At 32.2% G+C, this 24,658-nt stretch overlaps 1 protein-coding gene across 1 annotated transcript in view; it reads right to left on the bottom strand.

Moving 5' to 3' along the window:
* Positions 1-24,209, bottom strand: part of LOC125111312 (uncharacterized) — a 35,482-nt gene extending 11,273 nt beyond the window's left edge. The window contains exon 1 of the mRNA XM_047753240.1: positions 24,158-24,209. Coding sequence (XP_047609196.1) covers positions 24,158-24,209 — 52 coding nt within the window. The remainder of the gene's footprint in view (positions 1-24,157) is intronic.
* Between the last annotated feature and the right edge of the window lie 449 nt (positions 24,210-24,658).

Here is a 24,658-nt window from a genome sequence, read left to right as displayed (position 1 = left end):
TTTTCTGCAGTAACTTTTTATTTGCATTTATATCTTGGCTGTCTGTTTTATATGAGGCCTACCTTTGAGCCTACCTTGGATTTTGAGTTGCTGCCACACTAAACATAATCATTTCTAGCTTTTGATTAATAGTGAGAGATGTTTGACTCTTCCTTTCACTTGAATACTTAGAGGCAAATGTAGAGCTTTAATTGGCCTAATTTCAATATTGTAGTATCTCAGCAAATAGAAAGGCCTGAGAAGAAGGAGTGAGGCTATGGAACAGCCAGTTGGTGGGGCATTCAGAACACATACAATATTTATCAGTTCTATCCATGCAGTTCGTGGCATCCAAAAATAATTACAATAGTAACATTACTAAAATTACCGATCACAGTTCATCTTAACAAATGTAATAATGATTAAAAAGTTTGAAATATTGTGAGAATTACCAAAATATGACACAGAGACAGAAAGTGAGCAAGTGCTGTTGGAAAAATGGCGTGGATTTGCTAAACAGGATTGCCACAAACCTTGAATTCATAAAAAATGTAATATTTGCCAAGCACAATAAAATCAAGTATGCCTGTATTCAGGCACTTGGTGAATTGGCTTATGCACACCTACATTAGGGGAGGTAATTTACTTTTTTGAGTCAACTGATTCAAATGTTAATCTTATTCAGAGACACTCTCACAGAAACATCCAGGAATAATGTTTAATCTGGGCACTCCATGACCAGTCAAGTTAATATATAAACTTAACCATCACATTTGTAGTACATATGTATATGATCTGAATTCCAGGAAAGAGAATAACAAATATTTGAGAAAAAATTGCAAAAAAAGTACAAAATTGATGAAAATTGTAACCATATAAATCCAGGGAATTCAATGAATTCCAAGTAGAGTATAATACATACACAAAGACATACACACACTCAAAAAGGCATTTCAAGATTAAACAATCAAAAGATAATGGCCAAAGAGTTCTTGAGTAAATATGCAACCCCAAAAGATGGAAGAATAATATGTTTGAAGTTTAAAATTAAAAAAAAAAAACTTCTGTAAAACTAGTTTATATATACTAGAGCTGTAGCAGTTTCTATAATTTATTGAATAAATTTTGTCTTACTCTTAAGAAAATTGTATAAATTATGATGTGTATTATAATTAGTAAAACAGCCAAGACAATATAACTCAATAATGATTTAAAAAATAAAGCAGAAGAATTGAGTCGGTACACCACAAAATATCTACTTAACATAAAAGTAGACAGGAGAGGAAAAAAAAAAAGAGCTTTCAATCATATAGAAAGCAAATAGGAAAATGACATAGATTATATAATATTAATAATTTGAGTTATAAATGTATTAACAGTCTAAGGAAAGGCCCAAGATTGTCAGACAGGCTGAGTAATAATTAAAAAAAAAATCTCCCAAGATCCAAATTTATGTTGTCTAAAACTGACATATATTGGATTCAAAGCTAAAAATAGTTTGAAAGAAAGGAGGTAGAAAAAAATAATTCATTCAAAAGAGTAGAAACGAGGACTCAAATGGCTTTACTAATATGAGATAAAATTAACTTTAAGACAAAATATGTTATTAGACAAATTTTATAATGATAAAATTACCAATACATCAAATATAAATAATCATTATAACCATGTATGTACATAACAAAATGCCTCCAGGTTTTATATGAAATACACAATAAAAGAACCAAAAGGAAAATAGATAATTCAAAAATAGTATGGAGTTCTCAATTCTTCACTCTCAATAATAGATAGAATCTTGTCAGAAAAGAAGCAAGGATACAGAATACTTGCACAGGACAATTTACCAACCTGACCTCAATGATGTCAATGGAATACTCCTCCAATAAGAGAATGCATATCCTTTTCAAGGGCACATGGAACATTCTCCAGAATAAAACATGCTCTACCATAAAGTAAGTCTTGGTAAATTACAAAAGATGGAATTCAAACAAAATATGTTTTTTGATCAAAACAGAAGTCAGAAATTAACAGCATTATAGAATTAGGAAAATGCACACACACATTCAAGGGAAAAATAAGTAACCATTCTAAGTAAACCATGGTTCAAAAAAGCAATCACAAAGAAGGAACATAGAAAAAATTTAAAGGAAAATGAAAACACAATGTATTAAGATTCATGAAATACAGCCAACATAGTACTTACAGGGAAACTTTAATTTTCAGCACTTTTTAAAATATAGGAAAGATCTAAATTCACTAACCAAAAATTCCACCCTAGGAAACTATCCAAAGGATACACAAGAAAGGAAATAATAAAGATTGTAATTATCATAGTAAGTGAAGTAAGCCAGAGAAAGACAAATATCTTATAATATCACTTATATGTAGAATCTAAAAAAAATGATACAAATGTCCTTATTTACAACAGAGAAATAGACTCACAGACTTAGAAAACAAACTTACAGTTACCAAAGGGGAAAGGAGGGGCAAAGAGAGACAAATTAGGAATTTGAATTTGATATTAAAAGATAAATACAACTATATATAAAATAGATAAACAAGGACCTACTGTATAGAACAGGGAACTATATTCAATATCTTTTAGTAACCTATAATGGAAAATAACCTGAAAATTATATATATATATATATATATATATATATATATATATATATATATATATAACTGAATTGCCTTGTTATGCACCTGAAATACTCTAACACAATTAAAATTTTGAAACATTATAATAGAAATCAAATAAATGGGAAAAATCAATAAAACCAAAAGTTGTTTTTTGAAAAATATCACATATAATTAAACTTAAAAAGAAAAAGAGAAAAGATTGAAATGTACACATTAAGGAAATAAATGACATTATAATCATTCTATAGAAATTACAATGATTATAATGATATACATTAACAACTATTTGCTAATAAATTAGAAAAATTAAAGGAGATGGAAAAGTTTATAGAAACAAATAACTAAAAGTGAATCAACAAGAAATAGAAAATATAAACAGAACCATTACAAATTAAAAATGCACTAGTAATTAGAGAATTTCCACAAAGAGATGTCAAGCCCAAATGTATTCACATATGAATTATATCTGATATTTAAAGTAGAAATAATGGGCAATACAGAAAGAAAATAAGAGGAAAATAAATAATTTATAAACACTTTTAGGAAACAATTATTACTCTGATGTCAAAGTCAGATAAAGAAACACAGGGAAAAAAAGAAAATAATAACAAAATCACAAATTCATGTTTCTCCTGATTATAGAGGTAAATATCCTGAACAAAGGAATATTAAATTATTTCAACAACCTGTAAAATTCATTATACAGCATGGAAAAATATAATTTTTCATAAGAATGAAGGGTTGGTATACTTCTAAAAATCAATGAAGAAAATCATAATAGTATACAATATAAAAATAATCCCCTCCCACTATCCCTCCAAAAACTGTCAGAATGGCCAAAATCCATAATGCTACCAAGATGTAGAGCACAAAAACTATCATTCATTGCTAGTGAGAATGCAAAATTGTACACAGCTACTGTGGAAGATAATTTGGCGGTTTCTTACAAAATTAAAATATTCTTACTATGCAACCCAGGAATCTTGTTCCTTGGTATTTTTTTTTTTTTTTTACATCTACATGAAAACCTGCACACAGATGACTATAGTAGCTTTAAGGAAGATTTCTAAAACTTGGAGTGTTTTAGAACCACGATGTCCTTTATTAGGTAAATGGATAAATAAATGGTGGTGCAACTGAACAGTGGAGTATTATTGACCACTAAAATAAAAAAAAAGAAGAAAAAGAAAAAAAAAAAACAACTATCAAGCCCTGAAAAGATGGGGGAATCTTAAATGCATATTATTAAATGAAAGAAGCCATTCTGAAAAAGGCTACAGACATATGATACCAGCCAGATGACATTCTAAAAAAGGCAAAACTATGGAAACAGTAAAATCCAGGGATTAAGTTTTAAGGAGGGCTAAATAGGTAGAACCGGAGGATTTTTAGTGCAGTGAAGCTATTCTGTGTGACACTATAATAGTGGGTGCATGCATTATACATTTGCTCAAATTCATAGAGGGTACAATACCAAGAGTGAACCATAGTGTAAGCAAAGAATTCTAGGTGATAATGATGAGTCAATGTAGGCTGATCTCTTGTAGCAATTATACGACTCTATTGGAGAATGTTGATATTGAGGGAGATTATGCATGTGTATAGGGGGGTAATGGGAAATCTCTGTACTTGTCCAACAGTTTAGCTGTGTACCTAAAACTACTCTTAAGAAAAATTCTCAACAAGAAAAGAATTCAAAGGACAATTTTAGAATTGTCAAACTTAGAGTGGACATTTATGAAGGTTTTACAGGTAACATTATACTAGAGGTAAAGATGGAATGCTTGTCACCTAAGATGAGGTATTCAAGGATGACTGTGCTTATAACTTCTCTTCAACATTATATAGGAGGCTATAGCCAATGGGATTGATGAGAGGAATGGAGGGAGAAGTAAAAAGGAAAAGAAAGAATTAAAAGGCATCTGTATTGGGAAGCCAGAAGTAAAAATGCCATTATACAGACAACTTAATCAAATGAAGCAAACTTTAAGATATACCATAGCAGAACTACTAGAAAGATTCAGTGATGTTACTTCATACAAGATGAATATGTAAAAATTCTATTTTCATGTACTGTCAATAAAAAAATATCCAAAAATTAACTTAAGAAATGAATTCTAGTCATAACAGCATCAAAAAGAATAAAATACTGAGGAATAAATTTAAGAAAAGATGTATAAGACTAGTATCCTAAAAATTATAAAATATCACTAAGATAACTTAAAGTTCTAAATAAATGGAGAGATATTCCATGTTCATGAACTAGAAAACTAAATAATACTAAGATGAAATTCTCCCCCTTTTGATACATATGTTCAATGAAATCCTTATCAAAATATCAGAAGGATAATTTTTTCACACACAATTGGTAGACTTCCTGATTTCAAAACTCACTATAAAGTATAAAACTACATAATCAATACTATTTTGTACTGATATAAAGATAGACATGCAGATATATGGATCACAATTAAAAGTCCAGAAATATATTCTCAGAATATAATCAACTGATTTTGGACAAATGTAAAAAGAACATGAAAGGAAAAACAAATGGTAGTCTTGTAAAGAAATACATTTAATCATTATATAGCCACATACAAAAATATTTTATACATCTCATACCATACATAAAATTCATGTAAAATGTATTATAAACCTATGTGTAAAAGCTAGAACTATAACTTTTGGAAGAAAATACAGAATAAAACCTTCTTAAACTTGAATTAAACAAAAGGTCATTAGACATTATGCCAAAAGCACAATACAATTAGAAAAAATAAAATCTTCCTCATCCCAATAAAGTTATTAAATATGCCTAGTTTACATAGCATATTTTTAAGAAATGGCTTGAATGTTCCCTCTAAGATAGTGCTGCCATATATTTCCACTCGCTTCACTTCTATTCAAAATTTTGTGGAATTCAGTAGTTCCCATCGTGGATCAGTGGTTAACGAATCTGAGTAGGAACCATGAGGTTGCAGGTTCAATCCCTGGTCATGCTCAGTGGGCTAAGGATCCAGCGTTGCCATGAGCTGTGGTGTAGGTTGCAGACACGGCTTAGATCTGGCATTGCTGTGGCTCTGGCGTAGGCTGGCGGCTACAGCTCCGATTAGATCCCTAGCCTGAGAACCTCCATGTGCTGCAGGTTCAGCCCTAGAAAGACAAAAAAAAAAAATTGTGGTTTCCTTTCCATTGCAATAAGACAAAAATGAGAAATAAAGTACTTATGGAGTGGAAAAAATAAAACATGTTTTATCACAAGTCATATAATTTTGGGTGTAGAAAAAAAATCCAAAAATCCTTCAATAAAATGCTATGAACTATGTTTTAAATTTGCATGATCACAGGATACAAGGACAATTTAATAAAATTAATTAAAATATAAATAAATAATAGAAGTTTGGAACGTTAAGTTCTTTTTTTTCTCTCTTTTTTTTTTTTTTTTCCTTCAGGGTCATACCTATGGCTTATGGAAGTTCCCAGGCTAGAAGTTGAGTCAGAGCTGCAGCTGCAAGCCTACATCACAGCCACAGCCATGCAGGATCTTAGCCACATCTGTGACCTACACCACAGCTCACAGCAACATCGGATCCTTAGTCCACTGAATGAGGCCAGGGATCCAGTCTGCATCCCCATGGACACTAGTTGTGTTCGTTACCACTGAGCCACAATGGGAACTCCCATGAAGTTCTAAAATTAATAATGTTTAATAATGTCCAAAATATGTTGAAGAAAATACTAAATCTACAAAATTCAAAATAAAATTATGTGTATGTGTATAACTGAATCACCGTTGTACAGAAGAAATAATCACAACATTGTAAATCAACTATACTTCAAAAACTTGAAAAATTAACCAAAAGAAGTAAATATGACTCATATTTAGAGAGAATTATCTTAAAATTCAGACAAAATATTGTCATAATGATTATTTAGAATTTTCTAAATTTCTAGTGTTCTCTGACTTTTGAAGAATTTGTAAAAGAAAGAAAACATAATAAATCACAGTTGTGTCTGATTAATTTCATACAAAAATTAAAATAAAATTAAGAGGTTCAAAATTAATAGAAATACAATATTTTTAAAGGAGAGAAGACAAAATATGATTAAGATATCAATTTTTTGCAGTTGATTTGTTGATTCAACATATTTCCAATCATATTCTATCAGGGGCAGATAGAAATTGATACTGACTCAAAAACGTTTATGAAAATGTAAGTAACTTATAATAGTTGAAACAACACTGATGAAGAAAAAGATGTAAAATGTCATTATTTGATTTCAAGGCTTGTTTTATTTATTTATTTATTTTTGCATTTTTATCTTTTTATGGCTACTTCCGTGGCATATGGAGGTTCCCAGCCTTGGGGTCCAATTTGAGCTGTAGCTGCCAGCATACGCCACAGCCACAGCAACAAGGGATCTGAGCTGCATCTGGGAACTACACCATAGCTCATAGCAAAGCCGGATCCTTAACCCACTGAGCGAGGTCAGGGTTTGAATACATGTGCTCATGGATGCCAGTTGGGTTCCTTAACCACTGAGCCACAATAGTAACTCCTGATTTCAAGGCTTATTTTAATAGTAGATATATAGCTTAATGAAATAATAGACTTCAAAATTAGATCCATGCATATGTGGTAATTTGACTTTGACAAATTTGCTGATATAATTCAGTGAGAGAATAAAAATCTTTTCAACAAATGGTGCTGAAACAACTAGAGTTATTACAGACAGAAATATATCTTGACAATAGAAGCTATTTACAGAAATTAATTAAATCTTGATGAGGCATTGACATGTAAAGGCTAAAGTAAAATGCCTAGGAGAAAACCTTGGTAAATTTGATGTAATACTAAGTTCCTTTGATGTAATACTTAAAGTATGAACAACAGAAAAGAAATATTTAACCCATCAGACGTCTATTTTTGAAAGAAATCATAAATAAGATGAAAATGCAAGTCCTGGAGAACAATATAACAACAACAGGATATAACTATATTTTGTGTTTTGTTTAAACATTTCTGTAATTTGAAAGGATAGCTTAATTGGATGTGTTCTTCAGTATTATTATGTGCCATTTGTCATTATTTTAAAATATTTTATATATTTTCTTCCATTCAAGGTTTGATTTGATTAATTTTTTTCTTTTTCTAAAATAAAAAAACAATAGAAAATAGCAGATTGCATATGTTCACACTAAAATGGAGAATATTGATATTTTTATGAAAGTTGCCATTTGCCATTTCATCATAACAAGTAAAATTATAATAAACATTGCCTGCATTTTCTGCAATAGTACCAGTAGCATAATACAGATTATTTTCTTACATTTAATTTTTTATAGATTTATTTGTATATCTATTGTTAATAGAGGGAGTAGAACTGTGTGCTCCAAACACTGGAATTTTATTGGTGAGAGTCAAGAAAGACAAAGGATTTTAAAATTAATACCATGGAAACAAAAACAGAAAAGTTTTTGCTTATTTGTCTTTCTTATAAAGGAACATGGGATACATACTTCTTTGTCTTAAAATTACCTTGTATCTCTAACAACATACTGTCTTAATATGAATGTATTATTTCCTTTCTTAACTAAAGTCTAAATTATGTATTGGGTAATTTTGTTCAATATAATCATCACCTCCTATAAGATGAAATCATATGTTTTCATAAACAATGCCAGTTTATCATTCCCTATATTTCTGTACTACTTCACCCAGAAATAAAGTGGCATTATGCAAAAACTGATTTCTTAATGCTGCTATGTTCACAAACACTGATCACCAACAACACAGTTCCATCATTGACAAAGCACATTAATTCCAGGTATATCATTGTATAAAGGAAGGAAACGCAATTTCCCACTGGGGTCAAATAGGAAAATGTCAATTATGAAAGGTTAGACAAACACAATACCCAGAATATTTTAAAAAACTATCACATGCTATGACCTTTCACCTAAGACGATAATGTGTGGTATATTAAAGCAGACCCAAGCTTTGGAATTTTTAAAGTCTTTTCAAATACTGAATAATAAATAAAGTCAAAGTAGTATATTGAATAATACCTGTGAATATATACAGAAAGGAGCAGAGAAAATAATTATTTGCAGGTCCATCATTTTCTAAGGCACCAGGCTTACACAGACCTCAGTAGTGAATATTTTTTATCTTATGTGTGATGTTAATGACTGGGTCTGAAAAATTTGTTGGGATAGTATAGAATTAAGGACTATTGTAATGCTCGTTTGCTGACATACTTTGTTGATTATTGTGCAAATTCTACCCTTTTCATTATTGTAGAGAAAGGAATAGTACTCTTGCTCAACTTCTATTACAACTTGTATTCTGCTATAAAAACTGTCTAGTCAATTCCTAGTAGAAAAGAATTATAAGATTTGTAGTCACTTGATCCTATTTAAAGGCTGCGAAGGCTGAAAAAATCAAAATGTTTAGACAGCAATATGTCCATAGTTGAGGAAGACAGTTTACAAAGTTTTCAAAAATAGAAAAGTTAAGTCAAAGAAGACCTTATTGACAAACAGGAATTTTCAATATTGCATAATTAGAAACATGTCACTAAAAGTTTCAAAATGAAACTTGGAGACACCCTGAGGCATCAGGAAAAATTTCATTGTTCACATGTCCAAGTAGTCTTAGGACATTAGGAGCTTCCAGCTGGATATCATTACAGGTAGGGGATCAAGTGGGAAATTGGCTGATAGCATATATTCTTAAGAGAAAAGCAGATCTCAACAACACATTCCTCCAAAGTAAAGGATAGCTCTATGGAACTCTCAACTTGCAGTTGTTGTTAGAAGTCTTGGGCAGACATGGAAGTCTTGGAGAAAAGAAAACTTAGAGTTTAGGTAACCCAGGATAGGTGGAAGAAATATTTATTTGATAGTTCTATATATGACTTTGTATTCTAAGCAGTCATGTCAGTCAAATAACTGATTTGCACTTCCTAATCAGCTTGTGCTATTTGAAATGAACGCTGTCACTTTCATCAACCTGTGTAATAGTCAATGTTATGTATCAACTTGGCTAAGTTTAATCTCCAGTTATTCAATGAAAAACACATCGGTATTTCTCTGTGTTGATTTAAACTTCCTCCTCAGTTGACTTTAAGAAAGATTATCCTAGGTAATTTGGACGGGTCTGATTCAGTTAGCTCAAATGCCTTAAAAGCAGAATTAAGACTTCCATGAAGAAGAATTTCTCTCTGTGGATATTAACTCCAGCTTCTGTCAGAGTCCTACCTGTGATTCCTGATGTGGACTTATCTTGCTTATTCTCACATGGAAATATCAGTTCCTTGCAATGACTCTCTTAACATGTATCTCCTGTGATTGTTTCTCTCATTGATCCCTGACTGATTCAACTTGTAAAACAATAATTTTATTTTAAGCAAAAATGCTATATGTATTATTTGAAATTATCCTCTTTCTATATCTAATAGCAAAATATCATTTCAATAAAACATTCACTTACATGTTTAACAAAGTTGGTTGAGTTATAAACATGTTTTTGGTAATTATGCTTTCTAGGTACTCAGTGCATTGTAAAGATAAATAAGACAAAATATCCTGATCTCAAGAAATTTGTGTGAAAATATGTTTATGAATAACTAAAACAGAAGGTGGTAAGTGGGAAGCACCATAGAAACTAAGCAGATAAATAACTGTGAGAGCACTGATGAAGAAGATATTATTACTTCCAGCTAGAGGAATTTGATTTTCCCTCAAAGTTATGTAATCGAATTTCATCTCTATTCAGACTCAACATCTGACCTCAGTGTTGAAACGAGCCATGACTATTGTATAGTCAGTTATGTGGGGACACTTAACAGAGACTACCCATTCGCTTCCCATGAACCGAGGTTATTCCATGATGATTTTGCGTCACAATTGATGTGAACCACATTGAAAAAAGTCTGAAAGGTAATGGGATCATAGCAAAGTCCATGAATCTTGTAAAAGACTTACTTTTATGGCATAGGATTTTTTAGTATGACTAACAAATAACTTAGAAATGAGGGACAGCCTAGGAGTTCAAATGTCACTAATGACTTTCATTTTCTGCATCTTAAGAGAGAAGAGAAAGCAGATTTAATCTTGTCTACACTTGGGATTTGAGTTTTCCTGCATAAGATTCATTATTATAATAAATGGGTTGCTAGAAGATATGTTAGAAAATTATTAAGATATTCCTTACCTGACATTGCACTGCAATTTTTAACATGATGGATTTGAGATATTTTATACTTAAATAAATGAAATGCAAAATTGTCTTCTCTACTCTGGAAAGTATAGGGATAATAACAACAATTTTAAAATCTTTTAAAATTTAGAAACTCAATATGATAAATAGTGCCCTAGGGCTAAAAACAAAAGTAAAACAAAACATATGAAGATCACCTATTTACTTTCCATGAAGGTACATAACTTATGTGGACCCATACTTATTTTTCAGTCTGAATAATGATATCTAAATTGACAGGGTATTAATTAATCATAGGAGATATTTTTAAATACCAGTTTTTCTTGATTATTCCATATTTGCATAGATCTGGAAATTACACTTTTCTTTCTATAGCAAAAAGTTTATTACTAATGACTCATGGTGTTTTAATTGGGAGAAATACACTAGGAGAGAAAAATAGGTTCTCCTTATGAGGGCTTTGTCATTAAAGCTGTCAATCCCAAACAAGATCTGGGCTCAATTTTCTTAACTTGTTTGGACTAGATGAAGTAGTAGTATTGTTTTATAGTTCAGTCTATTACATTTATTTTATGCTTCTTTATTTATAGAACAGTGAAAAATAAGTCCATTGAGAAACAGAATTTAAGATTTTTTTTTTTGTCTTTTTGCCATTTCTTGGGCAGCTCCCAAGGCATATGGAGGTTCCCAGGCTAGAGGTCTAATCGGAGCTGTAGCTGCCAGCCTATGCCAGAGCCACAGCAACGCGGGATCCGAGCCACGTCTGCAACCTACACCACAGCTCACTGGCAACGCCGGATCTTTAACCCACTGAGCAAGGGCAGGGATCGAACCCGCAACCTCATGGTTCCTAGTCAGATTCGTTAACCACTATGCCATGACGGGAACTCCAAGATGGCCTTTTCTTATAATACATATTAATAAAAAAATACAAAGTTTATGACTTATAAACTATACCCTTCCTGTGCCTCAAGATTCTTAATTCAGTCCATTCTTCACAGCAAAATTAATATACCATTTAAATATATTGCTCCCATGTTAAAAATGCCTTACATGGTCTCCTATTATCCATGAAATGAGGTCTAGGACAAAATGCTAGTAAAGTTTGTCAAATCAGTCTAAGCATAGACTGATTTAGAGTCCTAGTTTCAGAACCATTTCTACCAGGGCTCTAGATTATTATATATATATATGTCTCTCAATTTTATCATTTGTATAATAATGAAAGTAACACTGTGTATTCCATAAAATGTGAGGGAAAATAAGAAATGATTATTTGAAAATTGTTTGGACCTATGTATATTACTTGTAAGCATTCAAAACATATTATCTATTATTAGTAGAATTATTATTTCAAGTGCTTTTTTGTTTCCATACATATGTTACTGATTTATATCTCAATATTTTCTTGTACTATCACTCTAATAATACCAACTCATTGTCAATTCCTCCAACAATAATTCTAGTTATTCAATAAATATTTATCAATGATGTATGTTTCATCTCATAAATAAATGAAAGCAACTTATAATCTTATAGTTAACCTTACTAGTAAGAAAAATTTCAATAAATCAATTAGATATTCATAAAATTCAGAGGGACATAATATAAAGAGAACATAAGCCTGTATTTGGGGATCACGATTTATGTTGAATTTTGATGAGTAAATGAATAGAATATATCTGAGTTATTAGAGCTTTCCTAGTGGAGAGACTCACATGATCATTCCAGAAATAAGGAATGGCTTATGAATAGGACAAAATGGGATGATTAGGTGAATAAAAATCCAGCTAAACATAATTTATTTAAACTCAGTTTTCTTCTAATACTTACTAGCTAGGTGAACCTAACCATTAATTGTTATTCTTTCCACCTTTAAATGAAGATAATAATAGTACAAATATCATAAAGATTTTCTGAGAATTAAATGAGTTCATATAAAAAAAAGTGGTTACATCTCTATCAAATACATGCCAGAAAATTATTATGTTATATGAAAAAATATCTAATTGTCATCATTTTGGCAAGCAACTGGAGAGGTGGTGAAGTAGGAACTTGGGTAGCCATTGAAGGAGCAGGAAATGGGACTCTTTATAAAGGGTCCTGATCAAGAATGGCCTTTTATATCTTACAAAATAATTTGGATTTAATCATTGAAACTTGAAAAGTCATGGAATTCTTTGGGACAAGAGAATTGGAGGATCATATTTATAAGAGGATCATATTTATAAGTAAGAATGATAAGTTCATAAAAGATAGCCACCAGGATGATGGTACTATACTATTTCCTAGTTTTCGTGTTCTTATTTTATCTCCTTTCTCCATTATATCAGAGTTGGTTTCTATGCATAACATATTATGGCATAGATGACGTTATGTGATGTCTAAGGCTAAATCCTAAAAGACATTGCTGTCTCTTAGAGCACTCATCCAGAGTGATGTCAGCTGCCATGTCAAAAGGAAAATGAAGCAGTCCTAAGAAGAGTTCACTTCATGAGGAAATGAAAATTCCTGCTAATTACTATGAAAAACTGAGGCAGGCAGCCAACAACCAAGTGATTAAGCCATCTCAGGAAGAGCTGCTTCTTCAGTTTTATTCAGATTGTCAGATAACTACAGCCCTGGTTGATACCTTAACTGAAATCTAGGAGAGATCCTGAGCCAGAACAATCAATCCAAGCTGTTCTTGAGGTCTTAATGTAAAGAAACTCTGAAGCAGTAAACTTTTGATGTTTTATGATGCTAAGTTTGTGGATACTTTGTAACAGAGAATTACTTTAGTAATAAAAAGTTCAAGAAACTTTCATTGCTGTATGTTGTTTCACTCATTTACCAGAGCAGCGCGCATTGCACATTGTGTTTGAATATAATTTAACTTCCCTGGTTATAAGTCAGTAACTGCTAATAAATGTGCTTATTTGGATGCTTTGTACATAATGAGTACTTGATGAGTAAGTGAATGAGTACATTTGTACCATCACATGAGAATTACAATGGTAATATTTCAATAAATAGAGGAAAATCTAATTATGAAAGTAATATAGTCAAAATACCAGTCAATTTTGCTAAACTTACAAAAATATTTGAACATTTGATAGTAGTCTCCAACACAATATTTTAAATATTGTATTAGTATATTAAAACGAAATTTTAATTTGTCTCTATGTTTTATTGGCTGGGGAAAAAATCATAGTTTTTTCTTTTAATTTCCTTGAGAAAAAACTTTTCATTGGTTTCTTGCTTTGAATATAAAGGAAAGATATTTTGTGTTACAACAAAACTGCAGTTAGATATTGCAGAGTAAATTGCCCTACTTAAATGTCATCAAATTGTAGAAGCCATATGGATGTTATCATGAGATGATTGTGGTAATAAGCAATGGCTGCAAAATAGTGAGGAGGGCCTAGATGAGACTGAGATGAAGAATATGGCATACAACCAATATGAGATAAACAAGATTGAGTATGTCTTACATAGTAACTGTTTGACTAACATTGTTATGTATATAAAACTCATCTCCATGAGAATGAGAACATTTCAAAATAATGGGATCCTGACTGAGAAAACTATACATTGAAAGTTATTTTAAAAAGACATGAAGTTTTGTATTTCTAAAATTAATCCTCCTCAACTACAGTGGCATGATTATGGTTTATAATGTGATCGTCTGTTTCTCTCCTATGTGTGTTCTATGTTACAGCTAACTGCATTATAAATAGTCCTCCGGTATAGTCTAATTGTCTGTTATAGAACACTAAAATGACTGAATAATAGAAACTGTTTTCAAATGCAAATGGGAAATACAACCAGATAGATTCTATATAGTGTTAGGGAACCAATTTCAACAAATTTTGAAAGATTGAAATCATAACAGAGTATACAAGCTATGAAAGAAAAATAAAACTAGAAAACAATTAAAAAAACAAAAATACTAAAATAATTAGAAATTAAATCACCTACCCTGAAATAGACAAACTCTCAAAAAGACAAATATATTTACATATACATACATATGTATATTATATATATAATTATTGCTGCACTCATGGCATATGGAAGTTCCCAGGCCAGTGAGTGAAACTATGTTGAAGCTGGAGCATTGCCAGATCCTTTAACTCACTGCATCGGATATGGAACCTACACCTCTGCAAAGATCTGAGTTTCTGCAGTCAGATCCTTAGCCCACCAAGCTACAGTGGGGACTTGCTAAAATATTTTGAAGTGAATGTTTTTAAAAATAAAACAGCAAAGCTTATACTCTCTAGTTAAATTGATACTTATGAGGAATTTTTTTTTTACATCTACATATGAAAAACACTGCATATTTATGTCACTTTCTCTTTCTCCGTTTTGGAGACTATAAAGGCTAAGAAAAGTAGATATAGTCATATTTTACTAAAAATAAAAAGAGCTGATAAATTCCAAGCAAAATTGATCCATGCAATATTATAGCTCTTATAGATCTATAGAAAGAAGTCAAAACAATTTAAAACTGGCAAAGGGGAGTTCCTGTCGTGGCGCAGTGGTTGACGAATCCGACTAGGAACCATGAGGTTGTGGGTTCGGTCCCTGCCCTTGCTCAGTGGGTTAACGATCCGGCATTGCCAGTGAGCTGTGGTGTAGGTTGCAGACGCAGCTCGCATCCTGCGTTGCTGTGGCTCTGGCATAGGCTGGTGGCTACAGCTCCCATTAGACCCCTAGCCTGGGAACCTCCATATGCCATGGGAGCGGCCCAAGAAATAGCAAAAAAACAAAAAAAAAATAAAAGATACCAAAAGATAATTAAAAAAATAAATAAATAAATAAAACTGGCAAAGTATTTGAACAGGCACTTCAAAGAACAGATAATTAAGTCACCAATAAACATAAGAAAAGTTGTTCTGCATTATTACTCAGTTCAAATTAGAATCACAATGAGATATACATATACATTGACTAAAATGCCTACAACTAAGGAAATACATGTTATTGAGAATATTCAGTGACTAGATTTTCATTTATAATAGTGTAATTGTAAAATTGTGCATTTAAGTTGGAAATTATTTGGTAATATTCATTATAGATAACTATATACTTTCACTACAATGCAGTGATTCTATATTTTTATATGAGAAATGTGTATCATGCCTATAAAAATGACTTGTTCAAGAATGTTCAGTAAATATTTATACCGAATAACCCACAGAGGAAACAATTCAAGTGTCCTCCAAGAAGAGAATGAATAAACTTTGTAGTATATACACAAAAGAACACTTTAAAGCAATAAAAAATATCCAATTATTCATATGTGTAGCAAAACCTTTTTTGGCATGTCTGCAGTATTTGGAATTCCTGGGCCAGGGATCAAACCTGTGCCACAGCAGTGACCTAGATTGCTTCAGTGAAAATGCCAGATCCTTAACCTGTTATGCCACAAGGCAACTCTGCTATCCTCAAAGCTATTCTTGTGGGAGAAAGAAGAAAGTCATGAATGAAAGGTATATTCTGGATGCCATTTATATGAAACTCAATAACAGGCAAGGCCTATTTATACTAACAGATGTCAGAGTTACACTTAGTTCTCCAGGTTATTTGCTGGAAAAAACGGTAGAAATATTCTATAACATTACTTTTAATGTGATTAAAATTTTATGTATTTAAAAATTCCTTTAGTTCTATGCTTAAGACTTTTGCATTTCATTGTATGTAGATGATATCTCAAAAAAGAGGGAGAAATTAGTCTTAGCCTAAAATATAAAATTTTGGAAAATACTTTCAAAATCTTTGATCCAAAACCTTGAATTTCAGATAATGCCATTGGTTTTTGTAAGAGGTCATCAAACTTATGTTTCCTTTATCTTAATGTTCACTGTAGTTATTTATATTATTCATACCACAGCCTTATTTGATAATTTAAATTATTTTTCTACATATTATTTGCCATTGCTGAAGGAGAGTGTAACTTTTACTGCTACTTTGACAAGATGTTATCAGGGTAATTTGTGAAATTGCAAATCAACATAAAATTTTTATTAAGTAAAATCTTTTAAGGTGTTCTCATTTCTCTAATTTTGTATTCTGCCTCAGCTTTATTTATTTATTTATTTATTTATTTATTTATTTATTTATGTTACCACAAGGAACTCTCCTCTGCATCCTAGCCATATCAGTATCCACTGGGTTTTTTCTGCACATTACATTGCCTTCTGTCATGTTTTTCTACTGATAATGTGCTTCATTTTTGAAGATATATTACACTAGAAATTTTCATTTCTATGATTATTCAGTGTTGATTTTGTACTGTTAAATTGCAGCTTTCATAAGTAGAAGAATTATTGTTTAAATTTGTAGGTTTTTCATTTGGTTGTCTGCTTGGTTAATTACTGGATTGGTTTATCTTGTTGTTTCTTGCTGTTTTTCTAACATTTTATCTCAAGCTTCTAGTAGGTATAACATACCATAGGAACTTAGTATCCAGTGATAAATTAGTGCTAATACGCATTTGTTTTAATCAGTTCAGATACTATAAAAACTATATACCTGGCTTAAACAACAGAAATTATCACAATTCTAGAGTTTTGAAAGTTTGAGATCAGGGTATTGACCATGGCTATGTTCTGGTGAGAACTCTCTTTCTGGTTTGCAGTTGGTCATCTTCCTTCCCATGACTGCACAAGACAGAGAGCAGAGAGAGGAAGCAAGCTCTCTGATATTTTTCCTTGACTATCTTATTTTATTGTGCTTCATTTTATTGAGCTTCACAGATACTGAATTTTTTATAAATTGAAAGTTTGTGGAAATTCTGTGTCCAGCAATTCTATTGGTGCCATTTTTTCCAACATCATTTGCTCACTTCATGTCTCTGTGCCATAGTTTATTAATTTTCATAATATTTCAAATTTTATTATTATTATATTTGTTATGGTACTCCGTGATCAGTGATCTTTGATTTTACAATTGAAACAATATTATTATTCTCTGAAGGCTCAGAAAATGGTTAATATTTTTTAGGAATAAAGTATTTTTTGAGGCATGTAAGATATAATGCTACTGCACATCTAGCAGACTACAATATAGTATAAACATAATATTTATGTGTACTGGATAACCAGAAAATTTATGTGACTCACTTTATTGTGATATCTGCTTTGTTGCAGTGGTCTGGTGTCAAACATGCAATATCTCCGAGGTATACCAGTAATTCTAATTCCATTATTAAGTACTCATGATCTAATTATTTTCCAAAGGTCTCATCTCCAAATATGACATTGAGGATTAGGTTTCAATATACAAATTCCGGTGGGACACATTAGTCCAAGCAACCCTGTAAGTATAATTAGTCTTGAGTTTTACAGACCCTTACTATAGCCCCTGTTTCTCTATTTCAACAACCTTCAACACTTCAAGCTTTGCTCAGCCTTCAAAAATTAAAGTATCCAGATTTCTGTTTCAAGATGATGATGTAGGAAATCCTGTACATACCTCCTCCCATGGACAAACTGCATTTTCAGCTACATATAGAACTATTTACTCTAAAAAAATTTCCTACAAACAGGCAAAGTGACTTCTACACATCAGGCAAATGAGAAAAAAATCCCACATCAAAGCAGGTAGGAGAGGCTGAGATACAATCTTGCCATAAACCCTATTCTTGGCAAGGTGACAAACAACTGGAAAAGAGCTCTAAATCTGTATCTTCTCCCTGATGAGTCACGAGTTTGAATCCTAGTTCTGGCACCTCGACTTTTAAGACCTCTACTTAAGAGATGAGTCCCCAAAAGAATTACCTTTGATAGCCAATGGAGAACCGCAATCACTAGAACCATAAGGCCATAGTAAACTGAGTAACAACTCTCAAAAGGCATATATGCCAAGACTCACCTGGCCCTGGGACCTTGGCAACAAATTCATAGGCATGCAGACTTTAGGTAAAGGAGCTTATTTTTTTATTATTTTTTTTATATTAAGGTGTCAACCTTATGGGTAGGCATCAAATTTAATACACATCTAGGGGACAATTAGTGTACTTTCTAATGGTAGAGAAAGCTGGGCACCATCTTTGTGCTCTTCTGCTGCCTTGTTTCAACTGCGGAGTGTTATCTTTGTGGTGTTCTCTGCCATACTCCAGCTCACTTGTATCTCTCAGAAAGTTTTACCCTCCCCCCAGCACAAAGATTTTTGTGGCTGCCACCCCACAGACACTTCTAGATTGCCTGGTTCTGGTGGTCACCAGGGCAAACACTCAAGGGTCACACAGGGCTACAACCAAGACAGAAATATTCTTAAATAGTTATACCCTTGGGACAGAGCAAGAGGCAATCAATCAAGGACCCAAGTCTTTCTGTGAAAGAGGCCAATTATTTTATCTTCATAGATGTAACCTGAGAGGTAGGCTTCTAATTAAACACACATCTAAGGGATGACGGTAATCTTTCCAGAGACTATGGATGATGGGCCCTATTTTCATGCCCTCCCACTGTGGCACACAAGAAGTCCAATATCTCCTAGAGAGGAGATTTTACATGTGTCTGGTGTCCCATATTTTATATCTAGGGTTGTGGTTTTGCAGCTGCCATGCAAGGAATGTCCCTTGATTGCATGGCTCTGGTGACCAAGAGGGCTTGTGATCTTAGATCCCATAGGGTTAACTATTTGAGACAAAGTTCTCAGCAGGCTACCACCCTAGGGCATTTTATAGACAGCAGGCTTACACACTCTCAGTTTTTTGTGAAAGAAGCTATTTACTTGACAAAAAGATTCAACCTGAGGGTCTGAAGCTTATATTAGACAAAATAGATGTAGAAGTAGATTTATATTTAATATAAGACAAAATAGACTATAGAGAGAAGACTGTAATAGAGATAAAAAATAGCATTACATAGTGATCAGCAATTCAATAGGAGGCTATAACATTTGTAAATATTTATGAACTCAACATAGGAGCACCTAAATATATAGAGCAAATACTGACAGACCTAAAGTGGTATAATAATTATATATGCAGCAATATAATAATTATAGGAGACTTTAATATTCCACTTTCATCAAGGTATAGATTATCCAGGCATAAAATCAGTAAGTAAACATCAGGCTTAATAGATGCAGAGAGAGGACTTGCCAAAATTCAAGATGAATTTCTAATAAAACCTCCCAAAAATGTGGGTACAGAGGTTAGGTACTTCAGCATAGCAAAGGTCATATACTCACCCTTGCTAATTACAAATTTATTATAAACCTAATAGTAATTAAAACACCTTGACATCAATACGTCCAAATGATTTTTTTGGATGTGTCATCAAAATCAGAGGAAACAAAAGGAAAAATCGGTAAGTGGAATGACATTAAAACAAGCTTCTGCACAGCAAAGGAAACCATCAACAAAATGAAAAAGTGATCTAATGAATGGGAGAAAATATTTGCAAATCATATGACCAATAAAGTGTTAATATCCAAAATATGTAAAGAGTTCTCACAACTCAAGAACAGAAAGAAAAATAATTTGATTAAAAATTGACAGAAGATCTGAATAGACATTTTCCAAAGAAGACATGTAGATGATCAACAGGTACATGAAAAGGTGTTCAATATCATTAATCATGGGGAAAATGCAAATCAAAACCACAAGGAGACAATGAGATATCACCTCACATCTGTTAAATAAGTATTACAAAAAAGATAAGAAATTACAATTGCCAGTGAGAATAGGGAGAGAATGGAACACTTGTTCACTCTTGGTACGTATGCAAATTGGTACAGCCACTATGGAAAACAGTATGGGGGTTCTTCAAAAAATTACAAATAGAACTATTATATGACCCAGAAATTCCACTTCTGGATATTAACCTGAAGAAAATTATCTTAAAAAAAATATGCACCTCCATGTTTATTGAAAAATTATTTACAATGGCCAAGATAGAGAAATAACCCTATCTTGTGTCCACTGATGGAAGAGTTGATAAAGAAAATGTCCTACATAACACACAATGGAATATTATTCAGCTTTGAAAAATAAGGAAATCTTGCTATTTCTGACAAGACGAATGAATTAATACCATGTAAAATAAGTCAGAAAGAAAAAAAAGGGAAAGACCATATGATTTCACATATATGTAATATAAAACAACATAAAAAACAAGCTCATAGATAAAACAGATTAGCGGTTGCCAACAGCAGATGATGAGGGGTGGGTAAAACGGGTGAATGAGATAATAGGTACATGCTTCCAGTAATAGAATAAATATAATGGGGATGTAATATACAGCATGGTAACTATAGTTAATAACAGTGTACTGCGTATTTGAAAGTTGCTGAAAGGTATAATGGGGATGTAATATACAGCATGGTAACTATAGTTAATAACAGTGTACTGCATATTTGAAAGTTGCTGAAAGGGTGCATATTAATGTTCTCATCCCAAGGGAAAAAAACGGGACTAAGTATAATGATGTATATTAACCAGATTATTGAAGTGATCATTTTGCAATACATACAGTTGTCAACTCACTGTGTGGTACACTTGAAACTAATGTAATGTTATTTGTCAATTTTATCTCAATTTCTTTAATAGTTATTTCCCCAACACAATTTTTTTTTCTACTGTACAGCATGGTGACCCAGTAACACATACATGTACACATTCTGTTTGCACACATTATCATGCTCCATCATAAGTGACTAGACATAGTTCCCAGTGCTACACAGCATGATCTCATTTCTAATCAGTTCCAAAGGCAATTTTTTATATCTATTAACACCAAGCTCCTCTCAATTTTTTAAAGGCATGAGAAATGATAGAATTGTTGTTATAAGCAGTCAAAAAGAGACTACAAATTTGAGGAAATGGGGTCGTCAAATGGCTGGAAGACTCAATAGTTGATTACATTCCTCAGGAAATCCCAAAGAAGACAGCATTCACAGAGGCAAGCAGGTATCAGGTCTGTGCTATTGAGAGTGGGGACATCACTCAATAGTCAAGTGGTGACTGTCCTCTGTAGATGAGATGATGACAGAATGGACTGATGTAAAACAGGTTTGCTGATAGAAATGGAAATGATAGCTTCCCTAGGAAAACAGAGTCCAAGTTATGGTGTTTAACTATAGCAAGCTATATTAATACAATTATTCTAATAACTGATAATGTTAGAATGGCAGCATAAGGGTGGGTGTGTTGGAAACCAATACAGAATTATGGAGAAGGTTATGAGAATACAGCATCTCTAGGGGAAAACATATGGGTCTTCTGCAAAGGTAAATGTCAGTTTATTTCAGCAGAATATCATAATGGATGATAAGGAGGCTGAGTGCTAAGGACATAGCTGATGCACATTTTAAGAGATATTTTGTAAAGATTAGGGGGAAACCAAAAGAAGGGGACGCGAGAGTTAAGAATACATACAGTCACAATGTTTTGGAATCCCTCAAACTCAGTACTGCAATGACTTTATTCTTGGACTAATTAGATCTGAACCCTAGAGGTTATAACTTACTAACAGTGTTGTTCCATAAATGAAATCAAATTTAGTACTAGAAACTTCATCTAGTACTAAAATGTACTAGACACTTTTTAGTGTCTAGGTGTCTAGGATTGTTCATCCTGTCAGTATGATTTTTGTTCATTTAATGAGTATATCAATTTTATGTATTTTCTCTAGTAATTGCCTATTACCGATAAAGCCATGATAAACATTTCTGCCACATGTGTTTGTAGCCTTATTACTATTGGGTGTGGAATTTCTGAGTTATAGAAAAGGCTTATGTACAGTTTTACCAGATTGACAAAGTATTTTACAAAGTATTTGTATTAATTTTTACTTTGAATGGAAAAATGGATATTCTAGTTGCTCCACAATTAAACATTTAATATAATCAGGTTTTTTTTGTTTATTTGTTTTTTCACTTGTTTGTTTGTTTTTACATTGGGGGAAAGCTGGGGTATGTTTAGAAGTTTCATATCTTACTTTAATTTCCATGCCCCCATGATTTATGAAATTTAGTACTTTTTTACATGCTGAATAGACATGTAGATATCCTCTTCATGATACTTCTATTCAAGAATTTATCAGATTCTTCTATTGGGTTGTCTTTTTAAATTATTTGCTGATATTATATGTTCTATATACTAGCCTTTGTTACTTACGTGTATTAAAATATAATCTACGGGGGTGGGGGGGGAGCTACTGTTGTGCTTTAGTGGGAATGAACCTGACTAGTATCCAGGAGGACATAGGCTTGATCCCTGGCCTTGTTCAGTAGGTTAAGGATTTGATGTTGCCCTGAGCTGTGGTATAGGCTGGCGGCTGTAGGTCCATTTCAACCCATAGCCTGGGAACTTCCATATGCTGTGGGTATAGCCCTAAAAAGACAAAACCAAACTCTCTCTCTATATATATATGTATATCTATATATCTATATATCTATAGATATATAGATATATTATATATAAATAGATTTATATTTATATTTATGCAGTTTTCCTTTTTATTCTCCAAATGATGTCCTTTGAAGAAAAAAAAGATTTTATATAGTCTAATTATTAATAATTTCTTACTGTGCCCTGATTAAGATATATTTGACCATTCAATATCATGAATGTGATTTCATTGAATGCACATGTAAAGCCAGGAAAATATTATTCTAGAAGCTCTTTTATACTGCCGTCAACAATTGTATTAAAAATGCACCTGGATAAAATTTATATTTTTGTATAGTATAATATAGGTATAGGAATAATTTTCCTATCTGAATTTTACATTTACCTCTACTATTTTTTAAAATTACATTTTCCTCTCACCTTTGTTTTAAATACAATGACCAACATGTTTGGATTTATTTCTAGACTTTAGACATTCCACAACTGATTTACTCTTATTCGAGAGGAGTTTATTCTTCAGGAAGATAAATGATAATGACTCCTTAATCTACAAATTGGTGCCTAAATCATTAATATTAGATTAGTTTTGAAATTTTTATTAGTTGGAAAATTTAATAATTGAACTAAGATCGTTTAAATAATGGCAACCTAAAATTTGCATTACCTAAGAGTGACTTTGAGTAATGGTCCCTCTTGAGATTTCACCCAAAGAGGTTGACTTGGCCAGTCTATGCTGCCTAATTGTTTGATCAAACACTAATGTAAAAGTTGCCATGAAGGTATTTTGTAAATATGATTAAAATTTATAATCAATTGACTTTAAATAAAGGAGATGGCCCTCAAAGATATGTGTGGGCTCATTCAATCAGTTAAAGGGCTTTAAGAACAAAATATGAGTCATCACACAGAATGGAGAATTCAACCTCAAGACTGTAACACAGAAATCTTGTCAAACTTTTACCTACTGATTTTTTCCCGAAGACTGCAACTCCAGCTGTTGTCTGAGATTCCATGGTGTCAGTATACCCTTCAGATTTCAAACTTATCACCCTTCCTCAATGAACTAATTTCCTAATCTCTCACTCTCAATTCTGTGTGTATATGAGACATGCTTTGAAACTACTCTCTATCTTACTGATTATCTAAATTTGAAGTTCAATGATGAGTACAATCATCATCTGAATGTTAGAATATACCATGCATATTAGTTTGCTAAGGTATCAAAACTGTATTACAAATTGGATGGCATAAAAAACAACAAATTTATATTTTGCAGTTCTGGACTCTAGAATTATGAAATCAAGATGTTGTCAGGGTTTGTTTATTATGAGGACTGTGTGGGAAGGATCTGTTCCAAACATCTATCCTTGATTTATAAATGGTTGTTTTCACATTCACATGGTGTTCTTTCTATAAGCTTCACTGTGTCCAATTTCCCCTTTTTATGCGGACACCAGTCATA

The sequence above is a fragment of the Phacochoerus africanus genome, chromosome 1 (genome assembly GCF_016906955.1).
Source record: "Phacochoerus africanus isolate WHEZ1 chromosome 1, ROS_Pafr_v1, whole genome shotgun sequence".
Classification (NCBI taxonomy): Eukaryota; Metazoa; Chordata; class Mammalia; order Artiodactyla; family Suidae; genus Phacochoerus; species Phacochoerus africanus.
Note: the sequence above shows the minus strand (reverse complement) of the source record. Positions and strands in the feature narration are given on the sequence as shown.